The sequence below is a fragment of the Carex rostrata genome, chromosome 15, assembly GCF_964058835.1.
Source record: "Carex rostrata chromosome 15, lpCarRost1.2, whole genome shotgun sequence".
Classification (NCBI taxonomy): Eukaryota; Viridiplantae; Streptophyta; class Magnoliopsida; order Poales; family Cyperaceae; genus Carex; species Carex rostrata.
In genome coordinates, this window is record NC_135932.1 from 3185175 (window position 1) to 3203615 (window position 18441).

General features: G+C 33.2%; 1 protein-coding gene and 2 non-coding genes across 3 annotated transcripts; all 3 read right to left on the minus strand.

The window, feature by feature from the left end:
- Positions 1-4292: 4292 nt before the first annotated feature.
- On the minus strand, positions 4293-11640 carry LOC144566307 (alpha-(1,4)-fucosyltransferase-like). Its single transcript, XM_078316302.1, has 3 exons — positions 11059-11640; positions 10524-10697; positions 4293-4946 (listed from the first exon to the last, which is right to left on the minus strand). Exons 1-3 carry the CDS (start codon positions 11605-11607, stop codon positions 4368-4370), a joined length of 1302 nt encoding a protein of 433 aa, XP_078172428.1. The 5' UTR covers positions 11608-11640; the 3' UTR covers positions 4293-4367.
- Positions 11641-12978: 1338 nt separating this feature from the next.
- On the minus strand, positions 12979-13175 carry LOC144566945 (U2 spliceosomal RNA). The gene has a single exon (XR_013515319.1). It is a non-coding gene; the product is annotated as a U2 spliceosomal RNA (small nuclear RNA).
- Positions 13176-16425: 3250 nt separating this feature from the next.
- LOC144566950 (U2 spliceosomal RNA) lies at positions 16426-16621 on the minus strand. Its single transcript, XR_013515324.1, has one exon. It is a non-coding gene; the product is annotated as a U2 spliceosomal RNA (small nuclear RNA).
- Between the last annotated feature and the right edge of the window lie 1820 nt (positions 16622-18441).

The window sequence follows — 18441 nt, forward strand, 5'->3', positions numbered from 1 at the left end:
ATACAAAAAAATGTGTTTTAAAAGTATAATAATGAGAAAATTAGATAAAGCTAATACCATGATAGTTGATCGGCCGGATGATTAAGTAACTTGAGAGAGATGTCCTCAAAACTGTAAAACAATATACAAACACCATTAATTCATTTTTGAAACAATAAAAAAAATAAAAAATTGGCACAATTGAGCCGGAGGTGCGAGATGCTCGGATTTGAGAGGAAGAGACGGAGAGAAAGATAGAGAGACACACGGAGGAGAGAGAGAGACGGAGACAGAGAGAGAGAGTACTGAGGATTTGAGAGGGAGATACGGAGACAGAGACAGAGACGCTAAATTGAAAATGAGAGGCGCGAAATGAAAATAAGAAGAACCCTAGCTAAGCTGGTTATATAGAAAGTTATCATTAGGATCGGTTGTTTATAAAGAACCGATCCTAATAGTATCAGGATCGGTTTTTATAAAAAAACCGATCCTGATACTAATTTTTTTTTTCAAAAAAATTTCTGCAAAAAAAAAAAAAAAAAAAAAAAAAAAAAAAAAATCAAGGTCGGTTTTTAATAAAAAACCGATCCTAATACTATTAGGATCGGTTTTTTATTAAAAACCGACCCTGATTTTTTTTTTTTTTTTTTTTTTTTTTTTTTTTTTTTTTTGCAGAAATTTTTTTGAAAAAAAAAATTGTATCAGGATCGGTTTTATTGCTAAAAACCGATCCTGATAGTATCTGGATCGGTTTTTAGCAATAAAACCGATCCAGATAGTTTTTTTTCTTTTATTTGGAAAATCTTTTCATATGGTTATGTTTAAATAAATATAAAAAATTACATATTAGAAATATAAGTTAATTATTTAATAAAAATTTTATTTAATTTTCAAATGACTTGTGCATATAATATATTTTCTTTTCATATGGTTATGCATCAATGACTTGTGCCATATAATATATTTTATTTTCCATTTCAACACTTAAATAAAATGAAGGAAGGGGATTTTTTTTTTTCAGCTATATGTTTAATTTGATTATCTTTAGATATATATTGTGGTATATGTATAATTACAATAATAATTTATGGAAGAAACTTTCTTATTAAAACAACAGTTATCGGGTTAATAAATTAACAATGGCTATTTATATGATTTTTATGTAGGAGATTCTCTCTGATTTATAACAATTGACGACCAATGTCAAATTCATTAATTTCTATGTATATTTTGACCGGTTTGAAATGATCAGATTTGCAACGACCAATATTGTTGCTCTTTATACTAGAATTGTTATTGGTCGTCAAAAGAACGACCAAAATGACTTTAAGATTCTCAAATATCATTAATAATAAGACAATAAACTTTTACATTTTTTTTAATTAATGTATATATATATATATATATATATATATATATATATGACAAATGATGTAAGCCTCATATACATATAGTGGTAAGTATAATATGAGTAAGGCTGGGGTGCTATGGATAGCATATAGGCCTCTATGCTACGGCTCAATATTCAAGTTTTTAAAATCCAAACGGTCGATCCGAACCGTTCATCTTATTCTCCATATTAATATCTGCTTGGAGACCAAATTTTATAATTTTCTGAATTTTTTTACTATTTATTAAGCCACTTTGAAAATCGCTAATCCAACGGTTTTACTGTTTTGTGCAGCCACCGTTGGATCAACAATTTTGTAAAATACTTAATAAATAGTAAAAAATTTCATAAAAATGTAAAATTTGGTCTCCAAGCAGATATTAATATGGAGAATAAGATAAACGGTTCGGATCGACCGTTTGGATTTTAAAATATGAAATATTGAGCCGTAGCATAGAGGCCTCTATGCTATCCATAGCACCCAGCCTTACTCGTATAATATATATGGTTCATCTCTCATGAGTCATGATTATTAGATACATGCATTAATTTTGGATTGAGAAAAAAAAATGCACGCTTTCTAAAATTTCTATTAAATAATTAACTTATATTTCTAATATGTAATTTTTTATATTTATTTAAACATAACCATATGAAAAGATTTTCCAAATAAAAGAAAAAAACTATCTGGATCGGTTTTATTGCTAAAAACCGATCCAGATACTATCAGGATCGGTTTTTAGCAATAAAACCGATCCTGATACAATTTTTTTTTTTTTTGCAGAACCAATTTTTAAAAAAAAATTGTATCAGGATCGGTTTTATAAAAAAACCGATCCTGATAGTATCAGGATCAGTTGTTCTAAACAACCGATCCTAATAGTTTAACTATTAGGATCGGTTTTTTAGAACAACTGATCCTGATAGTATCAGGATCGGTTTTTTAGAACAACCGATCCTGATAGTTCACAAATTTGGATCGGTTGACTAAAAAACCCGATCTAACTAGTTTTTAGGATCGGTTTTGTTCAGAAAACCGATCCAGATAGGTATTAGTATCGGTTGTTTCATATAACCGATCCAGATAGGCCGATCCTGATTCATGTTTTTCCACTAGTGTATGGCTCCGCTATTCGGTAAAGCTTTTTTTTTTGTCTCCCCGCTACACCGCTATAAACGCTATTTAGAAGCTTGATTCCTTTTAAAGATAGGTATTTGATCGAATTGGTAAGAAAGGCAGTATTGTGGGTCACGTGGTTAACAAGAAATAAACTTTGTTTTCATGGGATACATACTTCTCTTAAATCCATAGGATCTCAAATTATTTCTTTAGCACAATTTTGGGTGAGATCCAAAGGAAGGGGTACTCTTCTTACACTATCCTTAGTTCTACATACTGATGTGATTCAATTGCCTGTTTTCTTTGATAATTTTCTATTGCAAGAGGAGAGGGTAGCTGAAACAAATGGTTTATAGCATCAGACTGATGATGATAGCTTACTGGTAGTTCATTCGGTCGTTTCTGACATTTAGCTAGATGATATGTGTGTTATTTTGTATATGTTGCTGTTTGATGGCTTTGTGTTGCAAACTATTTCTCTAGTTTCAATTTGTAGTAGGCTATGTGATTTTCTTTGATGCATCGTTTACTTTGTAGTAGGATATGTGTAGACAGATACCAGAGGTTTGGTACCACGTCTGATAAACTCTGTAGGTTTCGTTTCTTAATGAAATCGGTGGTATGTACCACTTTTATCAAATATATATATATAGAACTGGAGAATCCAGTCCCCCTTTATATCATAAACCAATAATTCTACCTTGGAGTTAATTGACCACTTGATCAAAATCAAAAGGTTCATTGTATACCATGAATTTTAGGTTATGATTTTTTAATATAATCTGAACGTCCGATTTAGATCCAATGGTTCACATGCAAACTATGACCCAAAATTATGTCAATAGACAATCTGTGATTCACTAATATTGAATTTGCAATTTCGCCCCATGAGCCCAAATCAGAATCTCAGATATTAAGCAATGTAAAATCTAGCCAAAGTTTGACCCATTTTTTAAAACTATATATATTCTACAAGTCTAGATGTTTTCTTGATTTAAGGTATTTTGTTTTGATACTTTTTTTTTTTTCTGTTTTCCTAGATATTTTGATTGAAATAGGGGATTTTTGTTCCTCTCTTGGATCAAACTAAGGTAATAATTTCTCTGTAAAGAGAGTAGTGATTAGATTGTTGGACGTGTAATTTTTATTTTATTAATCCATTAGATATTGTGTTAAAAATGTTAAATATTGATGTACTGGAAAGAGATTATAAATTATATTTTTTTAGCTTCTTTTTCTCCCTGCTCTCAGAGATATTATTCTCTCGACGTGCCAATGATAAAAGGAACAATGAATTTAGTTTTCCAAAAGACAAGTGACATAGATTTTCTACAACAAGAAATTAAATTGTGTTTTGACAAGAACCTCAGCAAAATTCATTACTCAGTAATGAATTTACAAGCTGGTGTTCTTCTCCCCTAGAAATATAACATATATGTTAATTTTCCCTAGGTTATAAAATTCATCAGTGAAGCATCAGTATACACCATAAATTCTTTCAATTCTATGGAGAATTAATTTATCATACAGGGATCCTCAAACCATAGATTTCCATAACATATTAAATCTACATATTTTGAATCCACATATTTCTATGGCAGATATGGAAGGAAAGGAATGCAGCCATATTCAGAGATAAGAGATTAGAGATACACAGGTACGTAACAGAGAAGATAATGCGAGAAGGATACCTATGGAAGAAATTAAATACTATTGATGCATGAATAGGGGGCAACAGTGCCATGCAAAAGTAGATGTTGCATATGCATTTTGTTTTATTTTCATTGCTGTTCGTATGTGAGCTGTAATAAACTTCTAATATGAAACATTGGCAGCATCTGTCAATTTCTTTCAAAAAAAGAATGTGCATTAGACCGATTATGGTGGTGTTTTTAGCGGCGCCTTCCTCCCGCCTCGGACACTAGCTTCCTCGCACAACCGACACGGTAATGTGTCGAGACTAGCAGCACGTACTTTTCCGTAATTTCCCAACACACCACACCGGCGCCAAGCATGAAACTCGGCATATGCCACCGGATCTTCTCCAACTGCCTTCACGTAGTCTGCCAATTCTTCCATAGACTTGAACTTGGATCCGTCTATGATTGAGTTAGGCGGGACCAAATCCCATACATTTGGCGCACCGAAGTAGATCGGCACTGCACCGGCATCCAATGCGTTAAAGAGCTTTTCTGTAACATAGCTCTCAGTAAACGTGTTCTCTATGGCCAAGACGAACTTGTAGTGGGACATGACGCAGTGGAGGTGGTCCCACCAGTGTGGAGTCGGGTTCTCCTCCATTTGACAATCAGGATAGAATGTCAGTGCCATGTCGGAGCCGCCTACATTGTTTAGACATTTGCCCATGGAGTGGTGAGGGACGAGAGAGAGAAAATTGTTAGCAATTTCGTTGCGGAATGGGTGACACATGGACGACGACCAGTAGACCAGTACATCCTGCAATTAGCAAGAGGGGTACATTTATTGAAAAGAAAATCTTTTTAAATTGCAGAAAATAAGCAATTTTATCTTTTATCTAAACTAATCATTCATTGGAATGTAGAGGTTACCTCAATCCAGAAAGTACCAAATAAAGGCGCCTATGCAAGATCAAATGGCAATGCAAACCAGCAGTAATTATAATCTATATTTTGGTCTCTTCTCTGAAAGCAAACAGGTAAAGATATTGACAACTGTTTTGGCTTCATGCAGTGTACGAGTCCTATATTTTTTTATTTTATTTTGACACTATTGTTCATGCGCTGAATGAAATAAAAACAAATATCCGGCAGGGATTTGGGCTACAGTATTGAGGAATCTACATGGCATTACGAATGTGGACCACTTACGCAGAGGCGAAACTCAACTTTGAGTATAGGGGAACTAACAGACTAAACATCATATACTCAAAAAATATTATAATAAAAATCAAAATCTATAAAATACAAAATAATACGATTCTTCACTATATGATTTTATAAAACTTACAATAATTAACAAATACCAGTAAATGACATGTTTAACAAAATAAAAAAATAATATATTCAAACATCATATTTTTTATATTAATTTAATTTAGATCTACGCTTTTCTAAAATATCAAATTTGACAATAATCTCATCTAAGATATTCTTATTAACTATTTCTTTCTCGATATAAACAAGCATGTAATCTCTAAAAAAATTTCTAACTTCAAAAATTAATTTGCTACTTTCGAAATATATAGAATGATTATTGATGGAGCACTAATTTTATCTTTCTTATTTTAAATTTTGTCTAATATGAAAGCTAATTTGTTGCTTTCTTCTCTTGTCATTGCTTTTTATTTTTACAACTTGTTTTTTCGCTCATTTAAATTTACAATACTTTTTTTTCGGTAACCGTGTGTATGTTGTCTTTTCTCTATTCTTTTTTTTTTTGAGGGAATCTTTTCTCTATTCTAGTTTGTACCTTTTTATACTATAATATTAAACAACTCTTAAAAGTTTTCAAATGAGTCTAATTGGTTATTGGTCACGGATCACGTGAAACTATACCATAATATTAAACAACTCTTAAAAGTTTTCAAATGGGTCTAATTGGTTATTGGTCACGGATCACGTGAAACTATACCAAAATAGTTGATGTTACTTTTACACATGAACCCTTGAAATTTTTTGTATCATCATAGACGGGGCTGAGGCATACAAAATATAAATTTTAGTAAATTTTCAAGGTACTTGTTAAAAAATTTGAAAATACTGGAGTTTACTCAGCCACCTTTCAATAGTACTACCTTCCGCCCCTGCACTTACGCGATGATACTAATGCATCTTTCTTTATCAAAGATATTGCCAAACTGGTTCACTTTTACAACTCGGTAAGAAGGGTAGTTGATTTAGAATGGCGATGGAGTACATCACGGGCATTCACATGCTCGTCGGCGTATAGAATGATGAATGACAGAGGTATAATATCACTCGTGGGTAAGAAGCTTTGGAAAACAAAAATCCAAATAAAAGTCAAAGTTTTTATGTGGCTGTTTTTTGACAATAAAATCCTGACTCAGGATGTCCTTATATCAAGAGGTACAATTACGCTGGACTGTCTTCTGCAACTCAAGCGTTGCGGAGACAAGAGACCACTTGATTTGAGAATGTGCATTCGCAACATTATTTTGGAGGGGTTGTGCGCAAACTTTAACATTATTTTGGAGGGGACACGTATCCTCTGCATTAACGTACTGTTTGAGTTAATTTCTGAACCGTACGATCAGAATTCGGGCCAGTCTAATCTATCCCCGAGAGCAAGAAAGATATGGATCATAGCTTGGGCAGCGGAGGTATGGGTAATTTGGAAGGAAATAAACTACCGAAATTTTTATTAATAGGAAATATATTAAATAAATATTAAAATTGGAGAACGCTTTTGAGTTTTTTCGAGATATAGTGAAAATGTGATTATTAATCACGGTCTTTGAACGTTATGAATTATCATGGCCAGCATTAACTCTTAATTAACAAGATTAACCATTCTAACTGAACTATAAAAAAAACCCTGTCCGTGATAGATTGAAACGGCCAGACGCAAAAAAAATAAAAATAAATCATGTCCGCGATAGATTGGAACGGCCAGCCATTTTTTTTTTCAAAATTTGCTGTGGCAATTTATACACACTGATCAAGGATGTGGGCTAAAGTCAAGTAATTTGTAAAATTTGAATTGATGAACATTTTGTCTTATTAGCCTATTTTACTATCATTCTCATAATTAATTACATGAAAGCACAAACTACAAATCGTTAGAATTATGGGCTGAGTGCCCAAAAAAAATATATATATGGTGCTAACAAATTGCTAAATTAAAGTCATAATTTCTCATTTTTCATGGTTCAAACCATCAATAATTGCTATAAATTTGAAAATAATGTTCAAACAACAATCACGAGTAGAACTAGGGTGTTCTTAAGTTCACAAAGTTCTTTAGTGAACTCAAGTCTAAAACCCGTCAAATTGATTTTAAATGACAAATCCGAACTGTTGAAACTTGTCTACCTTACGAGTGATGCGTCTACATGTGAAAATTTTAAATATTTGAATTAATTTAGTATAAAGTCAAGCGGTCAAAAAACGTTCAAAAATTGAATGCATTAAAATTAATTTATTAACCTTCTAATTTTGATCAATTAATTTTATGCTAAATTAATTCGAATGTTTAAAATTTTCACATGTAGATGCATTACTCGTAAGGTAGGTGGCTTTCAACTGTTCGGATTCGTCATTTGAAACCGATTTGATAGATTTTAGATTTGAGTTCACCAAGAAGCTTGGTGAACTTAAGAACACCCTAGTTCTACTCCAACAATCATTTTTCATTTTTTATGGTTTCCAAATACATTTTAATATGAAGATTATATTGAACGATTCAGATCAACTGTTTGAACTTTACAAATAGAAATATGAATTATATGGAGCATGATTGGAGCATAAAATCCACGGTGCATTTAACCCTACACCTATACTATATTTTCATTTAGCTATCGGATAAATATGAATCGAATGTTAACTAAATAGGGAAGGAATGTTAATAGAGTGTGTCCCTTGTCATGATCTCTTTTATATCCTACTATTATTGACATAAGACCTCCACGTAATAGTGTACACATCTAATATAGATAATAAGAGAAATGTTCTGGTACCTCGAGCTATCATATCCGAGTACATCCTCCAAGTAGTTTAATAGAAAAAACTTTCAATGTTGTCTAATTTTCATTTTCAACGCTAATATCCAAAAATTTAAAGCTATGTTTATAACATTTTATAATGCTACTCACAAGCATATAAACCTCTGTTTGAAAGCATTAAACTTCTAAATCTGTATAGTTTTAACTCCTAACTACTTTTGTCTTCAAGCTAAAAACGAAAAGATTACTTTCACCCACTCTTTTTTATTTTTTCTCTGATCATTATAATTTATTTTTCCGATGATCCATGATGAATTTTACGAATCTAAAAATACGAACGTTTTCTATTCGATTTTATCTTTCAAATAAGATCCATGAAGAAATATTTTTGAGCAATTTTAAAGTCATTTTTTTAAAGTAAAACTCATGATTACTTTAAATTTTAAATCTCAGTCACAACCATTAAAATTTTCAAGGCTTTGTACATGAGGTTTATATGCTTTGTAAATGAACTTTGTAAATGCAATGTTATTGTTGAGGTTTAAATTCTTTGTACATGAGGTTTATATGTTTTATTCGAGAGATTTTAAGTGTTATTAATGAGGTTTATATGCTTGTAAACAGAGGTTTAAATTATTTTGAAGCAAAATTAAAAAAAAAAACTGAAAGTCACAAAGATTTAAAATGACAAAAAAATTACGACACAAATATAACTCGAAAGTTATTGTTCATTGATCTTATTTGAAAGAGAAAATCGGATAAAAAACGTTCATATTTTTAGATTCGCAAAATTCATCACGGATTGTCGAGAAAATAGATGAGAATGATCAGAGAAAAAATAAAAAAAAGTGGGCGAAAAGAATTTTTCGTTTTTGTCTTGAAAACAAAAGTAATTAGGAGTTAAAACTATACAGATTTAAAATTTTAATACTTGCAGACAGAGGTTTAAATGCTTGCGAGTAGTATTGTAAAATGTTATAAACAGAGTTTTAAATGTTTGAATATTAGCGTTGAAAATGAAAGTTAGATAACATTGAAAGTTTTTTCTCTTAAACTACTTAGGAGACTCGCTCAGAAATTTTGTTTGGGATACAATTATCAAGCTCCTAAAAATTATATGAAAAAGGCAAAGCTAGGTACACCATATCAAATTTTCCAATGTAAAACTAATTAATTAGAGCTAGCTAGATTTAGGTGTTGACTAATTAATAACAACCATGTGTACAGAGTAGAGAGATATTGATAAAGTGGGCCCTCACCAAGGGTACTATATTTTATTTTTACCATTTAAAATATAACAATAATTGGGAAGAATTGGCAACAACTTTGGCTGGCCGTTCCTGTCTATCACGGACAAGAATTTTTTTTTTTTCACACCTGACCGTTTCAATCTATCACGGACAGGGTTTTTTTCCGGTTTTTTTATGGTTAAGTTATAATGGTTAATCTTGTTAATTAAGCGCTAATGCTGGCCGTGATAATCCATAACGTCCAGAGGCTGTGATTAATAATCACGTTTTCCCTATAGCTCGAAAAAACCTAAAAGTGTTCTCCAATTTCGATATTTATATAATATATTTTTTATTAATAAAAATTTCGGCACTTCTTTGGGGAGAGGAAATTGGTGCAGCGTCTCATAGCAGAGGCGACGCTGGAAACGACTGAGTGGTTGAGACATGTTTAGGGAGGAGTTCATAATTTGAATTTTATTTTTTTATTTTTCTAAAATTTCGTATTTTTCTATGTCGTAATTTCTGTGTAAAGGAGGTGGTCACAGTAACTAGGAACCTTGTAATTAACTTTTTTTAATGAAAATTATAGTTCGCGGTTTTATACGATGGACCATCAAAAAAGAAGAAGAATGAAATCAAAACATCACTCTCAATATCTTTACCCGAAGCAGACGTGCAATTTGGGTATGCATTCAAAAGGGTTCCTTTAAAATTATTGTACACAAAGAAACTCAAAATTCTTTTGCGTTAGCAACTTAAGGGAATCCGATCCGAAAAAGGAAAGCCCGATCCATTTCGTTACTCAACTTTCATGGATTATATATGCACATTGCTACCTAGCAGTGTCTTTGCTGTGGATGTTGTTTTTACATATTTTGCTGGTTTTTGTTGGGTTATATACTGTGTTAGTTTGCTAAAAGATATTACTGTTAATACCTAGTGTCAGTAGGTTTGTAAGTGTTGGGTCTATGATACCAGAGAGGTGGTACCAGTTTAAAGACATTGTAATGGTTTTCTTTTGTAGAAATTGGTGGACAACCCACTTCTTTAAAAAAAAAAAAAAAAAAAAAACCTAGCAGATTTCTCTTTCTTTTCTTCTTTTTCTTTTTAAAAGAAAGGTATTTGGTATGAAGCACTTACATCGCGCTTGTTGTTGGGTGCATTGTAATTGCGGTGCATCGTGTAGGATTTTCCTGCATACGTTGATTGGACTTCGCTGCTGGCATGATAGCTGATGAAAATATCCTCATGTCCCGACCGCCATCTCGCCGCCTCGCATTGGTAGTATGCATTAAGAGGACCCCCTTCTGTTCTCTGTTAAATCAGACAGTACAGGGTAATTAATTAAGCTATTATAGCCACTGTTCTATTGTCGATTTATTAGTGGTACAGTTTAATTATGAAAAACAATTCATTTTTGGATGATTTGAAAAACATGGTCTCGTAATTTCTTAAGAGTAGTGGTATTTCTTGCAAGTAAATTAAGTAATAACTAATAACTTCATCAGTAAAACAAAACAACTATCATTAAGTTGAATTTCTGATAAAATACCACCACCAAGAAAAAAGAGAAAAAAATGCAAGGCGTCAAATGAGCTGATACAAATTGTCACTAAAACGATATATAAAAATTTACTATTTAGTTGTCATTATGAGATAAGAAAAGAGAAATTACATTTTCAAGTTGAAAGGTAACCCAAAGCCACACATCAGCCTTGTCAGCCAGAGCCTCATTGCGGGTCCATAGACAACTCAACCCGCACCGGCACATATACAACCCTTCCAGTATGTCCGGCACCCATGAGGAGATTTTTACGTGCACGCTTGCATGCGACATCTTTAGCTTGGAGCAGTCGTACCGGTCGATATCTTGCACTGCTGATGCATTGGGAGCCCAATCTTTAAATTTCGCTTGAAATCGGTCACAACCAACTTCACGGTCCCACCGGTCAAAGGTTGTGATAAGGTCAGAAAAGGACTCTTTAGGTCTTGATCCAATTGAATCGACCGCTGTGAGGATATCTGGAGAGAGATTAGAGGTTTCAACCGGAGAAGGGGTAGAAACAGCTTTGGTGGTAGTAACTGGAGATGAAACAGAGGCGTCTGGAGCCGGTAATACTGAGTAGGTCGAGAAATCGAGATTCAAAAAAAGAAACAGAGTACAGACGAGCATGACACTGAGTATGGGAATGAGATACCTGAAATCAAAATTGGAATTGGTCATGGTGATGTGTTTTTTAGGGGAAAGTTTTTGGTTTATGGCGGGTTGAGATGAAGAGAACAACCGTTTTATAATTAAAACTGTTGTACACTCAACATCACTTGAGAATGAATAAATCTTTTAAAATTCTAAATTTTATTTGTTTCAAGTTTCTAGACCCGGTACCAGGTTTCTTTCAACCCAGGACAAAGTCAATCTGGTTTTTCTTTCTAATTTGGTTTTTATCCTAAGCTAAGAAGATTGAATCATTGGAGTTGAATGCAATGGCATGTTTGTTGTTGTCACTTCAATGTTAGTTGATCTCCAAGTCATAAAATTGACTAGTTTAATTATTTTGAATCAATGGACTTCATGTTTTTTTAATAGTAAAGACATTGTCAACGCTGATTTAGCTTTCATATTACGCACAAACAAGAGAGTAAAAATAACAAAGTACATGACTTGTGCTCTGCATAAGATCAAACCAGTACTGTTAATATCCTTGCTCTTTTTGGTTGATTCAAAATAAGATAACAGTTGTTAACTAGTAAAACTAAAAAAATCCAAACCCCTTCATTTATCTTATTTTTTTTAGCTTTCCCCAAAAAGATGAGAACTGCTAAAGATATATTGATCGACATAATTAACGTTTTCAAATTTAAATTATTAAATTTTGAAAATTAGATTTTGTCAAACCCCAGCTTCCTTTTGAAAAGTTCAAAATGCCAAACACACTAAACACAAAATGTCACAATTGCATTGAGTAAAATTGCTGCAGCCATTAACAATAGAGACATAAAATGAAGATATTGAACAAGGTGAGAACTGAGGAGACTGACAGATTTGTGCGGTCGTTTCCGTTTTTTTCGCTATATTCATGTAAATCGGCACATTAATCTTCACAAAGCAAGCTAGTGCATTTGCAAAAAATAATAGGAGAGAAGACTTCGAAATTCTCCTTGAGTCCCTGTCATTGTACCAATTTACGGCTGTGCCATTATTCTGCTCTTGAGATGATTTACCGAAATACCCTCAGGAATCACAATGCTACAAAGTGCCAGTAAAGGTCTCACGCCATCCGCCTTCCATTGGTTGAGACCAGAGGCTCAAATTTGTTAGGTTTTGGGTTTTACTTGACAATGCTGCTGGTGAGTCAGTACCTATGTGACTGGTACTGCAATTCATCTTGGAAGGAAACGCTGATATGTGAACAACAGTCTGATTGCCAAAAAAAATTAAAAAAAAATTCTATGACCAGTTTCATTAAGGTGGAGAAGCCTCTAAGCGTGATTTTATCATGAAATTTACCAGATCATAAATTTTCAACATGTTTCAATCCAATTTTCAAAACAGACGTTACAAAACTTCGAGAAAATACTTTTCAATTAGAATTGGTTGGGGTGCGCCAGGCCTATGCAATAGTGCAGCACAAAGGCGACGCTCGAGGGCCCCAGTAGCAAGCTACTGTGGTGGACCCTCCCCCACAAAAAATAAATTTAATATCATTGTGAACACATGGTCCACATATCAGATATTAAACTGATAAGAACAGATACTACACTTGATCTTAGCCAAAAGGCCGAGAAAGGTATGAATTGCTAGGCTGCCGCACCTCCTATTTTATAGGAGCTCTTGAGACTTCATAAGATAGCACATGGGTTGTGGGACTAAAAAAGCGCTTTGCTCTTTTAGTTGTGAAGCGAACCGGTCGTGCATGCACTTTTTTAATGGACTGGGTTATTCTGGACCAAAAATTGATTTCAATATGGGCCTTACTTTAATAACTTTAAGCTCGGTGCTCATTTGTAATGAGCGGAGATGTTTCAATTGGTTCTAAAAACCTAATTTGTGACTATAATTTTTCTTCATGATACTTATTGTATGTGTAAAAGCGACATCGTGTGATTAAAAATGAATTTAGGTTTGGTTTTATTGTTGGAGATCAAATAATTTTATACCATTACAACTTGGTTCCTAAAAAACAGTTTAGGATATTAAACTTTCCTCATGTTTGCTTATACTACCCATGACCAATAGGAAAAAAAAAATTTCAGTTGATCATCAGAAGTATGCTGGTGTTTACTCCATCTTAGTTCTTAACTGATGCTTGTGCATTAGTCATCAGTAAAAGATAATAAAAGACAAAGGTATGAATGAGTTCCTTAAGTTCTATTTTTTTTTTTTTTTTGCTTGAGGTATTTTTTATTTTCACATAGGAAGAACATGAAGCAGTTTTCATGTCCAGAGGTCCAACACAGACACACAGTTACGACCAGTCCAATTAAATGATATGAAAATTTTGAATTTAATTTTAACTTAATAATTTGTCCATCGGTGTGTATAAAATGACTTGTGCTCAGCATTTGAGCAGAGATGGCGAATCAATTAAATAAAGACCGCAATTCTATTGAAAGGTGGATACGAAAAATTTGAAACAGAAAGGATATGAACTTTTGGATAATTTGACCACTTAGTTATTTGAAGGAGTTTCTTTTAACCAAATGACAGGCTTACAGCATGCTGCCAAATTAGCCTTAGATTCTGACACTGGGCTTAAGCAGCACACTTGCGCTATAATTCTTGTTTTCTCTTGGGCAGTAGAGTTATTTTGTGTGAGGAGAGAAGTAAAGAAAAAGAGAATACCTGTCAATTTGATTTTTAAAATAACTAAATAATATGTTAATAAATTTAAAAAAGGGATAAAAGAAATAATGTTAAGTTTTGATGGAGATATTAACTATTATAGTGTTTCGATAGACAACTCAACCCACACCGGCATAAATACAACCCCTCCAGTATGTCAGGGACCTGCGAGAAAAATTTTACGTGCACGCTTGCATGAAACATCTTCAGCTCGGAGCAGTTATACCAATCGATATCTTGCACTGCCGATGCATTTGGAGTATAATATTTAAATTTCACTTGAAACCTGTCACGACCAATTTCACGGTCCCGCCGGTCAAAGGTCATGATAAGGTCAGTAAAGGACTCTTCGGGTCTTGATCAACGGCTGTGAGAATAACTGAAGAAGGGGTAGAAACAGCTTCAGTGGCAGCAACTGGAGATGAAACAGAGGTGTCCGAGCCCGGTAATACTGAGTAGGTAGAGAAATCGAGATTTGAAAACAGAAGCACAGTACAGAGGAGCGCGGCACCGATTATGGAAATAAGATACCTGAAATTGAATTGGAATTGGTCATGGTGATGTGTTTCTTAGGGGAATATTTTTTGGTCATGGCGGGATGAGATGAAGATCTACATCATTTGAGAATGAATAAATCTTTTTAAAATTTTACTATTATTTTTTTTAAGTTTCTAGACCCGGTATCATGTTTGTTTAAGCAAAGTACATGTAAACCTGGTTTTTCTTTTTAATTTGTTTTTTATCCTGAACTAAGAAGTTTGAATCATTGGACTTGAATGCAGTGGAAAGTTTGTTATTGTCACTTCAATGGATTTTGATTATATGATAAATTTTTTTTTTTTGTGTGTGTGTGTAATCAGTGAAGTAGATCTCCATGTCATAAATTGACGAGTTTAATTGATTTGACTTATATATTATTGGGCCTTATGATGTTCTTTTTCGGTAAATATATTAAGAAGGATATTTAGTCAAATAAAAAATTATATATATGACTTGTGCGCTGTATAAAATCAAACCAATATTGTTAATATACAAAATAAGATAAAAGCTGTTAACCAGTAAAACTAGGAAATCCAAACCCTTCATTTTTTTTTACTTTTCCCATAAGGATGAGTACTCCTGTGAGGAGATATTAATCAACATAATTAATGTTTTCAAATTTAAGTTATTAAATTTTGACTATTAGATAGGACGAATTTTCAAACTCCAGCTGGCTTTTGAGAAGTTCAAAAATGCCAAAAACTCTAAAAACAAAAATGTCCCAAATGTATAGGTGAAATTGCTGCAGCCTTTAATGACTAGAGATAAATAAAATGAGGATATTGAACAGGTGGGAACTGACGAGGCCAACAGATCGATGCTTTCGGTCCCGTTTCTTTGCTATTTCCACGCAACCTGGCACATTGATCTTCACAAAGCAAGCTAGTGCATTTTCCAAAAGAATAGGAGATACAAAACATTGAAATTCCTAATTGTACTCTATGTCATTGTCATCGTACCAATTCACAGCCGAGTCGTTATTCTGCTATTGAGACAATTTACTGAATTACCCTCAGGAATCTCAATGCTACAAAGATCAGTGCACCATTGGTTGAGACCAGAGGCTTCAATATGTTAGGTTTGGGTGTTTACTTGACAATGATGCTGTTGTGGCGGTACCAACAGCACTTTAGGGGACTGGTACTGTAATTCATCTTGCAAGAAGATGCTGATATGTTCACAACAGTTTGGTTGCAAAACAAAATTTTCTATGACCAAGTTTCATTCAAGTGGAGAAGCCTTCTTTCTAAACATATGTGTTTTTATCATAGAATTTACCAGGTCATAAAATTTCAGTCTTAAGTTTTGAGTTCTGTTGGGCTGAAATTATGTAGAGGGGGAAACAAAGGAGTGATGCATGTGTTGGAACCTTCATAGGCTGCATTGAAGTCGAGTGTTGTTCACATGCATGAATTGCATGGTGAATGGGATGCTTTTGCAATTTACTTTTTCTTGTTATCTAGGCTGGTAGCTTCTTCTTTCAAAACAAAAAATGTTTTGAGTTCTGTTTTCGTTAATACATGTTGATATTAAAAATTGACCAAATTAGGGTCAAATTGCTGAACCAAAGCTTAAGACCCAATTCACAGTATAAATCTTTTCATATTTATACTTACAAATAAAATAAAAAGAACAAAAATACTTTTCAATTGAATTTGGTAGGGGTGCGCCAGGCCTATGCAATAGTGCAGCGCAAAGGCGACGCTCGAGGGCCCCAGTAGCAAGCTACTGTGGTGGACCCTCCCCACAAAAAATAAATTTAATATCGTTGTGAACACATGGTCCACATATCAGATATTAAACTGATAAGAACAGATACTACACTTGATCTTAGCCAAAAGGCCGAGAAAGGTATGAATTGATATGAAGCGGCACCTAGTATTTTATAGGAGCTCCTGGGACTTGCATAAGATAGCACAGGGATTGTGGGACTAAAAGAGCGCTTTGTTTGTGAAGCTAACTGGTCGTGAATGTACCTTCTAATGGACTGGGTTATTATTCCTGGACCAAAGGATTGATCTTAATATGGGCCTTACTTTAAGTAGCTTTAAGTGCGCTGGCTGTTTGCAGTGAGTGAGAGGCTTCAATTGGTTCAAATTTTAATTTGTCAAAAGACTAAATTTTCCTTTTTCATGATATTAATTATGGGCGATCAAATAAAGAGATGGGCATTAGATGCGCTGAAATGATAGTCTTGCTAACATATATATAAATTGCGATGCTTTATGTATTTATAGAATGCAACTAGAGATATATATAATTTTGAAGAAAGCAATTAGATGCGCTGAAATGATAGTCTTGCTAACATATTTGATGTCTTGTATCCCTCTTTTTGCTACCATTTTTGAATTGAGTGTGTGCTATTTTTCTAGATTTTGATTTTTGCATGGCAGTAGTTCAAATATACTAATTCAGCTGGTTTTACTAATTTTTGACTTTCCTTGCTCGCACAATCATGCTTTCACGTTTTGAAATTTGAATTATGAAATTTACCAAGTTATCATGAATTTTATATTGTTTATTTATTGATATTCTTTTATAGTAGATAGAATATGTTCACCAACAATCAACATTTGACTTGTCAGTTGTCACTGATTAAATAAAATGTAATATTACAATTTTTCATTACCAAAAACTATTTTTTTATCCCAATTATTTTACCATGAAGAATTGGATATAAATAGTACAATTTGTTTTGAGTTCATTATTGTACAACTTAATATGAGTTGCAGTACTTGTAACATTATTTTAGTCCTTTTTATGTAATATATATTCAGTTTGGATTCAATATAAATGGAGAAGCAATGAAAGTATAACAAATAAAATCATATTCATTGTTTTATGAAAGTAATTAATCAACAAAAAAGAGCAAATCAAGTAATTAATCAATTAAAATATGGCTCTTTTTTTAAGCTGGTGGATCCCAGTATAGAAAAAGTACTAATCTTTATTAAAAGAAACAAGTGCGGTGATTTAAGTAGGGTGTAATTTCTGAATTCACATCCTCTGAGATATCTCATATTTTGCGCGACTTTTTGGAAAATCCCCAAAGTTCAAATATGTTCTACACGAATCTCAAGCTGAAATAATACTGGCCCCCTCGCTATCCCCGAATAGGCACCGGACACGTCGGTCACGCAAAATATGAGATATCTCAGAGGATACACACTGATAATTTCTAGCATCCTAGTTGTGAGAATCTCAATGAAGTTAATTAATGCACTAGTTAAAAAAGTAAGTGAACGATTATAGATGAGTGTACTCCCCTTGCTCCTCAATCAGAAGGAAATAAATCTGCTACGATCCTAATGGGGATTGTAGGGTCCTACGATTCTAAATCCAACCTTTCATTTTTTTGAGTTGTACGAATCTCTATAGAAGTTGTTTTTATACACGAATCTCAAAACAAATGAAAAGTTGGATTTAGAATCGTAGGACCCTACAATCCCCATTAGGATCGTAGCAGATTTATTTCCCAATCAGAAAGTATCTGATTAGAGATACACACAGATCTTGATGTAATCCAAGGAGGCAATACAGGCAACAATTTCGTACTCGAGGTAATTGTAGCTTGGAACTTTTGTGCATTAGAAACTAAGCAGCTAGTAATCATTTCAAATAACCATAAAATTGTTAACTTCAACTACAAATTCTGATATATTACTCAGGACAAAA